Genomic DNA, 12,226 nt, shown 5'->3' with positions numbered 1-12,226 from the left:
TGTCATGTGTAAGACCCAGGAGGTTATTGTCCTATTTTAGTTGGCACTGGTGAGGCCTCAGCTGGAGTCCTGTGTCCAGTTCTGGGTGCTACATTTTTAGAAAGATGTAGCCAAACTGGAGCGAGTCCAGAGGAAAGCAGCAAAAATGACAAAGGGTTTAGAAAACCTGATCTATGAGGAATGTTTTTTTTTAAATGAGTCTGGTTAGTCTTAAGAAAAGAAGACTGAGGGGGATGAGGATTGACTTATCAGGCTTCAAATATGTTAGGGGCTGTTATAAAGAGGACAGTGATCATTGTTGTCCATGTCCATGGAGGCTGGGACAAAAAGTGGTGGGCTAAATCTGCAGTCAGGGAGATTTAGGTTGCATATTAGTGTCACAGAGTCCCCGGGTGATGCTCTGGAACTGCTCCCTACAAAGCCAGTCAGGACTCTGGTGAAATCTCCTCTCTGTGAGCAGACTGTCTTCAGGGCAAGAAGCTCACACCCACCTTCCTGGGTCTGACCTTGGAGCATTCAGCATTCTCTGCCCCTCCATGTGCTTCCCACAGCGAGTCCACCCAGGTAGGGTCCTGGGGAAGCCAGAGGGTCCTGCACCCCAACTTTGCAGTCAGAGGTGACTCTTAGCCAGCCAGTAAAACAGAGGTTTATTAGATGATAGGAACACAGTCTAAAACAGAGCTTGTAGGTACAGAGAACGGGACCCCCTCAGCCGGGTTCATTTTCGGGAGGAGTGAACCAGACACCCACATCTGCACTTACTCCACGTCTCCAGCCAGCCCCAAACTGAAACCCCCTCCAGACCCTCCTCCTCTGGCCTTTGTCTCTTTCCGGGCCCAGGAGGGCACCTGATTTCTTTGACTAAAGGATTCTTGTATACTTAACCTCTATGAATAAGAATCAATTGGACAGTATTATTAATGGAACTTGTGCTCCTGAATCCCCTAGGTACTTTGGAGAAATCTGTCCCCACATCTTTAGTTTGATAGTTGAGAGGAGTCATTTCTTCATGGAGGCTGCCTAAGAGATTTGGACACTCGGGTCAATGGGAGTTGGACTCCTGACGCTTCTTTGAAAAGAACTGAATATTTCTTCACTCGCTTATACACTTGGCCACACGGGGGCAGCTTTCACAAGGTGAAGGGCACTAAGAAGGAGTTCTAGGCAGTGTCACACGGCTGAAATGGGAGAGAAGGGGCTGGTCGCTGATTGGCTGGACACACGACGGGGGAGAAGAACGTGTCCGATCCCTCCAGCACAGGAGACCCAACACACGGGCCGGCCCCAGGGGAGAACCCAGCAGCGTTCCGCGCCCTGGGCTGTCAGGGAGCGCAGGGATGGGGAGACTATGGGGGCTGTCCTGGGTGATCCAGCTAATGCACGTGTGGGGTAAGGGCTGGGGAGACAGACCCGCTGGTTACTGGCAGGGAGCTGGGGCTGGATTTCATTGACTGTGTGGTGGGGGAGAAGGGAGTGAAATGGGGAGATCGGTCGGTCTCTGCCCCACAGCCTGTCTCTCGCCCCACCCTGTCCCGCGATTGCTGGGGGCAGGTGGCTCGGGGCAGTAGCTGACTCGGTTCCCCCGTGTCTCTGTTATTCCCAGTGGCCAGCGGGCAGCTCTCAGTGGAGCAGAGCCCGGAATGGCGGGGTGTCTCCGAGGGGCAGAATGGCACCGTGACCTGCACTTACTCCAGCGCCATCATCCGTTTACACTGGTACCGGCAGGCTCCCGGGGAGCGGCCCCTTTTCCTGCTGATGTTGCACGGCAAGGGGAGCGAGACACAAGAACCGAATTTCACTGCGGATCACGATCCGGGGCAGAAGCGGAGCTCCCTGCACATCCGCGGCTGCCAGCTGGGGGACACCGCCCGCTACCTGTGCGCCGTGGAGACACAGTGACACAGGGCGCAGCGCAGCCTGTCCAATTACTCTGGGTGTTACCCGGGAGGGGCTGCGGGGCGCTGGGGGCGCAGGGTGGGGTGGGACAGAGCCCCATGGGCAGACGGGGAAAGGGACTTACAGCCCTGGGAAGTGGTGGGGCTGGTCTTTTGGTTAAGGGATCGGGGTAGGTCTCGTGACCCCAGGGGATCAGTTTCCGACTCTCTATCCCCCACCCTAGCTCTCTGACTATAGATGGATCTATCCCTCCACACACGGGATTTTCTTTCTATTCGCCTGGGCATCTTTCAATACAATGTTCTTTCTTTCTTAACTCTGCGTGACCTTGAGCAAGCTACTGAGACGAGCTTTCCCCAAGGAGCTTCAGGAAGTCGGGTTCCCCCAGCACACTACGGAATGGACCAGTTAGTTCAAATGTATACGGTGGTGGCTGATACAGCCATGACCAGGTTGGGTCTCATTGTGCCAGGTGCTGTACAGACAAGGTCGCAGAGGAAGACAGTGGCAGAGCGAGGAAACGAGGAAGTGATTTTCAGAGCGTCCAATGGGAATTAGGTGCCTAAATAATATGAGATTTGGGTGCCTAACTCCCTTAGGATCGTTTGAGAACGGTGGAGCAAGTGGTATATTTCCATTGGGATCTCCACTAAATTCCACTGTGAGGGGAAATCACTCCACGGAAAGGAGTTGCTGTCACGCTGGAGGAGAGTCCAAGAGGGTGCGTTATTGCGAGCTGAGATACGGATTTGGCCACTAGGGGTCAGCGTTTAGCAGTGGAAGGTTGTGCACAGTGACACACGGCTGAGATGGGAGATAAGGGGCTGGTCGCTGATTGGCTGGACACACGACGGGGGAGAAGAACGTGTCCGATCCCTCCAGCACAGGAGACCCAACACACGGGCCAGCCCCAGGGGAGAACCCAGCAGCGTCCCGCGCCCTGGGCTGTCAGGGAGCGCAGGGATGGGGAGGCCGCGGGGGCTGTCCTGGGTGATCCAGCTAATGCACGTGTGGGGTAAGGGCTGGGGAGACAGACCCGCTGGTTACTGGCAGGGAGCTGGGGCTGGATTTCATTGACTGTGTGGTGGGGGAGAAGGGAGTGAAATGGGGAGATCGGTCGGTCTCTGCCCCACAGCCTGTCTCTCGCCCCACCCTGTCCCGCGATTGCTGGGGGCAGGTGGCTCGGGGCAGTAGCTGACTCGGTTCCCCCGTGTCTCTGTTATTCCCAGTGGCCAGCGGGCAGCTCTCAGTGGAGCAGAGCCCGGAATGGCGGGGTGTCTCCGAGGGGCAGAATGGCACCGTGACCTGCACTTACTCCAGCGCCATCAACAGTTTACACTGGTACCGGCAGGCTCCCGGGGAGCGGCCCCTTTTCCTGCTGATGCTGCACGGCAAGGGGAGCGAGACACAAGAACCGAATTTCACTGCGGATCACGATCCGGGGCAGAAGCGGAGCTCCCTGAACATCCGCGGCTGCCAGCTGGGGGACACCGCCCGCTACCTGTGCGCCGTGGAGACACAGTGACACAGGGCGCAGCGCAGCCTGTCCAATAACTCTGGGTGTTACCCGGGAGGGGCTGCGGGGCGCTGGGGGCGCAGGGTGGGGTGGGACAGAGCCCCATGGGCAGACGGGGACAGGCGTTTATAGCCCTGCTGAGGGGGAGGCTCCCTGGTTAGGGCGATGGGAGGGGACCGAGGTAACGTGGTTTCGGCTCCCAGCTCTGCCAGAGGCGGTTTGAGCTGGGCCAGGAAGGCAGCATTGCCCCAGGGAGCGGTAGATGCCCGAGTCCTCCCCGCTCGTGTCCGAGGTCTGGCGTGGCAGGGGACTTCTCTTGGCTGCAGTGTCCACTCCCAAGTGGGTGTTCTGTGGCCTCCGGGCGCCAGCCCAGTTATTCAACAGCTCGCCCCCCTTTCTGGGCTAACAAACGGGGCAACTTAAAGTCCAAAGCAAGTGTCCAAATAGCTTTTCCTACCCCTGCCTGGGTCCACTGAAATCCTCTGCTTCTGGGCCCCTGCTTCCTCTTCTCTCTATTCTTGCCCAGCATAATGTCCTGCGGCGTCCCTGCGCCAGGGACTCCAGCAGTTCCTTCGCCAGGGACTCCTCGCTTCTTTCAGGCCCTAGCTGAGGGACCCCCTCTCTCCGCACAGGAACCTGCCCTACCGTCTGTGGGTGACAGCCTGGCAACCACATGCTCTTCCCACAGGGGGCCTCCCCTCACACCTCCCTCCAGGACCGTCTCTCCTTTAACGAGCGCCCTGCCCTAGTTAAATGGCGCTCTGCCTGCTTCACCGCCACAACTGGGGGTCGGGGGCAGCCTTTCTAATTAACACCCAGCAGGGGTCACTAATGAGCACTTATGTTGCCTGCTTATCTGTGAGCTGGTAGCCGAAGCTAACTTGCTGCAAAGGGCCAGGCAGCCCATGACGTTGCCCAATCCCCGTTGAAACTTTCTTATTATTGTTAATTTGGGTCAGGTGGTGCCAGGTGCTGTACAAATAAGCGACTCATGCAAGGCCACTTAGGAGGCCAGAGCCAAGATTGCCAGAGCATTATATAGGAATTAGGTGCTTAACTCCCACAGGCACCTTGGAAAAAATCCAACCCTAACCTCCCTGGATTTCAGGTCCCCATTTATATAATGGAGGTGGCTAATAATATTTTCTCTGTCTGACTTTTCTAGTTAGATGGTAAGTTTCTTAGAGCAGGGGCTGTCTCTATATATCCGGGCAGTGCCCAGCCAAATAAGGCTCTGATCTCAATTGGGTTTCCAGGTGCTACTATAATATGAAAAGACAATAAATGGCACCAACAGGAGTTCTGAATGTGTCATTCGTTTTCATATATGTTAAGTGACCAAAGTCCAGACCAAAGGCAAACATTATTAACAGTGAGGGTAGTTAACCATAGGAACAACCTGCCTGGGGGTGTGAGGGATTCTCCATCCCTTGAAGTCTTTGAATCGAATTTGGATGGGACACCTGATAATTCATGGGACGGTGTGAGTGACTCAGGGCTGACCTCAGTGCCCCAGCAGGCTGCTAGGGGGCGCTGTGCTGCAGGCAGCAGGGTGGGGGCTCTTTATGGGGCTGTCTTCCCTGAGAGCTAGTGCTGACCCCAATGTGGCACTAGGGGGCGCTGTTCTCCCGGGAGGAGGTTGAGGCGCTCAGGCGGGAGCTGTCCTCCCCCCCCGCCCCTTTAGCCAGTTCTGATTGCAATCTGCCAGTGGGGTGGTGGTATCACTCAGTCAGTGGTTAACTCTGCCAGGAAGTTTGGCTCTGCTGCCAATCTACAATCAATCAGAAATACTATTTGATTTGCTGCAGCAGAGCTGTCACAGACACGTCGGTTGTCCTGTCGAGGGCCATGCAGCAGCCTGAGAGGTAACAAGACTTGTGGTGCAGAAGAAGAGAGACAGTGTGATACTGAGGCAGGAGGAAAATCTTTTTATTATGAAGGAACAAAACCTATTATGGGCTGTGACCGCTTTGGTATTACCTGGTAAATAGAGACTCTATAATTGGAATCTTCTCAACTCAGAGCCAGAAAAGAAGTGAGGGTTGGGGAGTCTTGGTGAACTGGGCAGGGGTTTTCAAAGTGGGGGTTTGGGTACCTGGTTCTCTTAGGCTCCTTTGAAAAAATCTCAGTCTGAAGCTTTGAGAAACCTTGAATGAAGGGGATGGATCACTTGATGATTCCCTGTTCTGTTCATTCCCTCTGGGGCACCTGGCACTGGCCACTGTGGGAAGGCAGGATACTGGGCTAGATGAAGCTTTGGTCTGACCCAGTACGGCCCTTCTTATGTATCAGGAAAATATAACGATGCTGCCCAGTCCTTGGGCCATTCTTCCTATGGGTAAAATATTCGAATGGAAATCACTGGGAATAATAATAATAAAAGGTAATAATTGGAGATATACCAATCACCTAGAACTGGAAGGGACCTTGAAAGGTCATTGAGTCCAGCCCCCTGCCTTCACTAGCACGACTAAGTACTGATTTTGCCCCAGATTTTAAGTGGCCCCCTCAAGGATTGAACTCACAACTCTGGGTTTAGCAGGCCAATGCTCAAACCACTGAGCTATCCCTCCCCACTATTGATGATGGGGTTGGAATAGTAATAAAATAATAATAGTATATAAACATGTTTAATAATAAATATTCACCAATAATTAATCAGATGCAACAGCCCATGATTTCCACCTTGGGGTAGGTGTCATGCAAATAAAAAATAAGTGTCAGTGCCTGATCCAAGATGACGATGAACACTGCTGTCATCATCAGGCTAATCAGTGAGGGACGCTCTCCATAAATAAATCCAGGGGCAACATGTTACGACTAAGCTCTCCTTCACCCCCTCTTTGTAACAGGCTCCAGCATGGAAGATGCTGTAACGCACACCCAGCTGGCAGCGTCAGGGGTGGAGGGTGGGTCTGTGGCCTTGGACTGTGTTTACGAAATGGACGCTCGCTATTATTCTTTGTACTGGTACAAACAACATGGAGCAGAAAAGCTTGTTTTTCTATTTTGGGGATATTCCGGTGGATTAAGGAAGAATGAGGCTGGGAAGAGATTCTCTGCGGACTTCAAGAAATCTGGAAGTTTGAAGATCACAGGTTTGGAGCTGAGGGACTCAGCCACGTATTTCTGTGCTTTCAATAGAGACACATGGTGATGTGATTAACAGGGAGCCCGGCACAAAAACTCTGCAGCTTTCTCCTTCCCTGAGAAAAGGACTCCTACATGCAAAGTTAGAAGGAGACCACAGACAGGAAAGGTGTGTGGATGGGTGGATGGATGGGTGTAGGGGGAGAGGGAACTGCTGCAGCTGGGTTCCTGGAGATGAAAACCTCTAACTGATTTCTGGGAATCTGCACCACAGCTGTGCTCAGAAATTCACCACAAAGGGGAGAACTGGAGACAAAGCAGAATGTGACCAAAGGACCGGAAGGACCTTTATTGGGAGATTTCTGGTAGCAGAGGGGTCTTTAATCAAGCATAAGAAAGTCAGAATGAGATCCAATATCTGGAAACTGAAGCAGGACAAACTCAGGCTAGAAATAAGGTGAACATTTTCAAGAGTGAGTGTTTCAGTTACTCATTGGACCAATTTATCTAATGAGGTGGTGGGTTCTTCATCGCTTGGATGGTTCAAACCCAGACTGGATTTCTCTTTCTGAAGGACATACTATAGCTCAGGCGTAGGGAGCACTGGCTGAAATTCTCTGGCCTGTGTGATACAGGAGAGCAGATCACATGATCATAATGGTCCTTTCTGGCCTTACAAATCCATGAACCTGCTGAATAAATCCCTGGTTGTGAAGTCTGGAATTGTCACAGGCTCCTCAGGTGTTAGACACCCACATTCTATTCAAACTCAAGGGGGATTTAAGTGTCTAACCCCCCAGAGATCCTTTGAAAATCACAGATGAAATTGTGCAGTTGATCAGCAAAAGGGCCTACGCACCACTTAAATCTCACTTCAGCTCTCAGTGCATGGATTTAATCTGTTCTGGCCCCTCTGAATCGGGGCAAACACCACTGTATCCTAAGAAGAGTTTAGGCATAACTGAAAAAATAGCACCCAGAGCTATATTAAAAGGGATTTGAGCACCTAACTCTCTTAGTCTGTTTTGGAATCCTATCCTGAATGCCCAATCCCTATCAATTTTAGGGATTAATTACCCTGCCTACTCTTAGGCAGTCTTCACAGTTACAGCCTGCATTTTCAAATCACAGGGAAATATAAAATGGATTGAAATTAGAAGTGTCCCCATAACCCAAAACCAAAAGTGAAATAATCGAACTGTTTGAGGACCAAGTGTGTTTATTTGTACATAACATTTAATAAAAGTGTGACCTGTCCTTGTCTGGAAGGAAAGAGCAAGTTCATAATGAAGTGCTGCCACCTAATGGCCATTTCATTCAGAGTTCACATCTACAGAAAATGTGTATAAAATTGTCCGGAAGTTTTCCAGCACTGTTCTACTAGACTGATGTCAAATGTCAGCATAAATCCTCATATCATACGCGACATTTGACCTGTAAATTAGATTTATAATCCAGTATATTCTGGAGACAACCGCACACCATTCACCCACACGAAATTCACTCAGAAGCAGCAAAGAATCCTGTGGCACCTTATAGACTAACGGATGTTTTGCAGCATGAGCTTTCGTGGGTGAATACCCACTTCTTCGGATGCAAGCAGTGGAAATTTCCAGGGGCAGGTGTGTATATATAAGCAAGCAAGAAGCAAGCTAGAGATAACGAGGTTAGATCAATCAGGGAGGATGAGGCTCTGTTCCAGCAGCTGAGGTGTGAAAACCAAGGGAGGAGAAACTGGTTCTGTAATTGGCAAGCCATTCACAGTCTTTGTTTAGTCCTGAGCTGATGGTGTTAAATTTGCAGATGAACTGGAGCTCAGCAGTTTCTCTTTGAAGTCTGGTCCTAAAGTTTTTTTGTTGTAGGATGGCCACCTTAAAATCTGCTATTGTGTGGCCAGGGAGGTTGAAGTGTTCTCCTACAGGTTTTTGTATATTGCCATTCCTAATGTCTGATTTGTGTCCATTTATCCTTTTCCTTAGAGACTGTCCAGTTTGGCCGATGTACATAGCAGAGGGGCATTGCTGGCATATGATGGCATATATTACATTGGTGGACGTGCAGGTGAATGAACCGGTGATCCCACCCTCTTGGATGAGGCTGCTGGAAGAGTCCCTATGGCCAGGGTTGCAGAGCTGCAATAAGGTAGTTTATTTTGGTGCCTAGCAAGCAGAGGCAGATATGGAACCTCAGCCTGGGTTATGTGTCATGTGATGAGCAGGGGCGGCTCTAGAAATTCCGCCGCCCCAAGCAGGGCGGCGCACTGCACCACTCGCGCCGCCCTTCCCCGGTCCCGCGGCCGGGGCAGAAGCGCCTGCGGACGGTCCCGTGGTCCCGCGGCTCCGGTGGAGCATCCGCAGTCATGACTGCGGAAGGTCCGCCGGAGCCAAATGCCGCCCTGCCAGGACAATGCCGCCCCACGCGCCTCCTTGGCGCACTGGGGTCTGGAGCCGGCCCTGGTGATGAGGCTGAGGTGCAAACACTCACGCAGAGAGGAGATTAAAGCCAGTGTAGCTCACTGCCTTGAATGTCTCAGGTGTCAATACATTAACACCACTCAATTCAGAGCCCTGAGGCTGAAAATGCCCTTGGGTCTTTCTTCACTTCTGCTGTAAGTTTCTGCTCAGAGTACTCTGGCCTCTCCCAACCCAGCTGCTTCCCTTTGGGGATGTTGAACTGGAAATGGCTGAAGCAACAATTGATTCAGGGTTTAGGAGATTAAGAGTTATTGCACACATAAAGAGAGAGGGGGCTGCCAACTGGAGGTGTCACTGTTCTATTTCAGTGTTTGTAGTGATTTGGAACATTCGTTGGCATTTCTTACCTCCTTTTTTCAAGACTTCAGAAGAGCATCAAGAGAAAAGAGAGTGAGAGAGATGGAAACTGCATTTTACAACAGATTCAGGTATGGATAGATGATGCAGAGGGAAGGACAGATGGACGTGGATAGATAGGAGAGTTAAGAAATTAGAGAGAGGCAAAAGAATAAAGAAAGGTAAATAGATACATAAATATACAGGAAGAGAGACATAAGTACATAAGAATGGCCATACTGGGTCAGAACAATGGTCCACGTCGCCCAGCGTCCTGTCTTCTGAGAGTGGCTAATGTCAGGTGCCCCAGAGTGAATGAATCAAACAGATAATCACCAAGTGATCCATCCCCTGTCGCTCATTCCCAGCTTCTGTCAGACAGACAGACATGAGGCTAAACAGGTACTGTAACACTCTGATAGACATCGTTCTAATGCTGTCATTTCATTTTCCTGCAGTCTCCTGCTGTGAGCCCCTGTTGGTTCAGAAACCCGAGTCACTGGTTGTTCAGGAAGGAGACATCTTCACCGTGACCTGGACTTACACCGGTGCTTACCAAACCTTCCGGTGGTGCCAGTAGCTCCCCTGGAGCGGGCTAGGCTCCCCGTGACTGTCAGTGCTAGGGAGACAGTCACTGATGGGAGGTTCATGGGCGAGCACTTGGAAGATACGAAAGCATCGCTCGGCATAGCTCGCCCGGAGTCCCAGCTGGAGGACTCAGGCCACTGCTTGTGTGGGGTGGAGGCACAGCGACTCAAGCTGGGCTCTGTGTAAACCCCCCAATCCTTTGCAAAGCATCTTGGTGCGGGAGATGCAGGCTCAGAAGTCCCCAGCTGGTGCGAATGAGTCATAGCTCAGCTGGAGTCAATGGGCCAGATCCCCAGCTGCTTTACATAAACACAGAGAAAGTCTCTGCCCTGAAAGAGCTCAGGAGCTCTATGGGTAAGAGTGAGAAAGGCTGAAAGTAGGGGAGGGGGTTTCCCAAGGTCACACAGCTGGAGATAGAACCTAATAGCCGGAACTCCATTCCAGCCGGCTACCCACCGGACAACGCTGCCTATCAAATGCACTGACTGTATTGGCACCACTGTCGATTTACACTGAAGTAACCAGATGTAGGTCTGAGAGTCCCTAGCACTGTTCTTTGCTACTTAACACTCCTTAAAACCTATGGGCACAAAAATTAAAAACAGGTTAATCCTGGAGGGGAATTTTTCTTTAGGAACTGGAATTTTACAGGGAAAAGTCCCTCCTCTAGACCACATGGCATCATCCAGCATTTGCAGCAAATGGAAAAATCCACCAGCAGCAAAGGGAGAAACGTTCCGAGCTTTTGGAACGAGCAGCTCCCTTGGGAAAGAGATGGTGGGTAAGTTTTCTGCTGGCCCTGGGTCTCTCTGCGGTTCGGGCTGTTGTCCCCCAGAAGGCGCCGCAGCACAAGCAGCATTTCTCTCTATAGACAGGGCACCGGTTTATTCCAGCCACTGGTCTCCCATGGTCTAGTTCTCCTGCCAGCCCCCTCATACGCGGTGAGGCCTGTGGGGGGCTCAGCCAGGGGCGCTGGAGCAATGTGCACAGTGGGGTGAACCTGGATATGATGGAAACCACGTCAAGCCAGGGGGTGCGGCAGCCCCGCCCCCAGCACCCTTAGTTCCAGCACCTACGGGCTCAGCTGCAGGGCAGGTATTGAGGGGAGGGGAGGGGAGCTTCATACTTGGCTGCAGGAGCCACTCACACCCCCAGCTGTGACATCACTGCCTGATTTCTAATCTTCACTATTTTGACAACGGCTCTTTCTCCTCTCTCTGCCCAGGGCTGCAGGTGGAGGACAGGAGCTGCCACCTGCGTGACTCTCTCCCAGGCTGGCTGGAGGGAAAAGCGGCAGTGCCCTGCAGAAGAGACGAGCTGCTGAGGCGATGGCCACGGTCCGGGACTCAGCCATTGTGCTGATTTTGCTTTTCAGTGAGTAAGATTCCAAATCCCATTTCTGAAAGATTCTTCACGTGCCTCCCCCTTCATTACCGGCACTGAGAGATTAAACAGACCTTCCCCCTCCTCCTCCTTCCCCCTCTTCTGCAAGAAGGGATGCTCTCAGGCAGGGATTTCGGTGCCCAAATACCACTGGAATCTGTGAGTCTAAATAAAGAGGAGGGTGATCTGTTATTCTCCATGTCCACAGAGGGCAGGAGAAGAAGTAAGTGGCTTAGTTTGCAGGAAGGGAGTGTGAGGTAAGATGTTACTAAAACCTTTCTAACTATAAGTAGAGTTGAGCTCCAGACAGATGAAATACGGAGGCTGTGGAATCCCCATCATTGCAAGGTTTGAAGATCAGGTTAGACAAACACTTGTCAGGGATGGTCTCATGGATGGGGGGAGCAGTACATGACCTCTTGAGGTCAGCCCGACATTTCTAGGATTCCTTGAAATCCCTTCAGATCCTTAAAAAATCCAAGAACTCACCTCAGTGACAGGATCCTCCCACTAACCTCTCTTTTCCCCTCTCCTTGTGCCAGGCTCCAGCATGGAAGATGCTGTAACTCAGACCCAGCCTTCAGTGTCAGGGGTGGAGCGCGAGTCCGTTTCCCTGGACTGCACTTATGAAACTGCTGCTAGCAGCTATTATTTGTATTGGTACAAACAGGCCCCTGGGGAAAGCCTTATTTTCCTTTTTCGGCAATATTCTGGAGGAACAAAGAGGAATGAGGCAGGGGAGAGATTCTCTGTCAATTTGGAGAAGTCCAAAAGCTCCGTCAGTTTGAGGATCACAGCTCTGGAGTTGGGGGATGCGGCCATATACTTCTGCGCTTTCAGTAGAGACACAGTGTTGAAATTCATAGGGAGCCCTGAACAAAAACCTGACACCTCTCCGCTATTGCAAGAAATTGACTCCCGCAGGTGAAGTTAGGAGGAGAGC

General features: G+C 51.6%; 2 gene segments (V, D, J or C); both read left to right on the top strand.

Moving 5' to 3' along the window:
- The first annotated feature begins 2,813 nt into the window (after positions 1–2,813).
- LOC123347745 lies at positions 2,814–3,421 on the top strand. The segment is given in 2 exon segments: positions 2,814–2,911; positions 3,126–3,421. Coding segments are annotated over 2 exon segments (348 nt in total).
- Positions 3,422–11,155: 7,734 nt separating this feature from the next.
- Positions 11,156–12,211, top strand: LOC123347744. The segment is given in 2 exon segments: positions 11,156–11,274; positions 11,826–12,211. Coding segments are annotated over 2 exon segments (432 nt in total).
- Positions 12,212–12,226: the final 15 nt, after the last annotated feature.

The sequence above is a fragment of the Mauremys mutica genome, chromosome 13 (assembly GCF_020497125.1).
Source record: "Mauremys mutica isolate MM-2020 ecotype Southern chromosome 13, ASM2049712v1, whole genome shotgun sequence".
In the NCBI taxonomy this organism is placed as follows: domain Eukaryota; kingdom Metazoa; phylum Chordata; order Testudines; family Geoemydidae; genus Mauremys; species Mauremys mutica.
The sequence above is the reverse complement of the archived record's forward strand: the minus strand, read 5'-3'. Positions and strand labels throughout refer to the sequence as shown.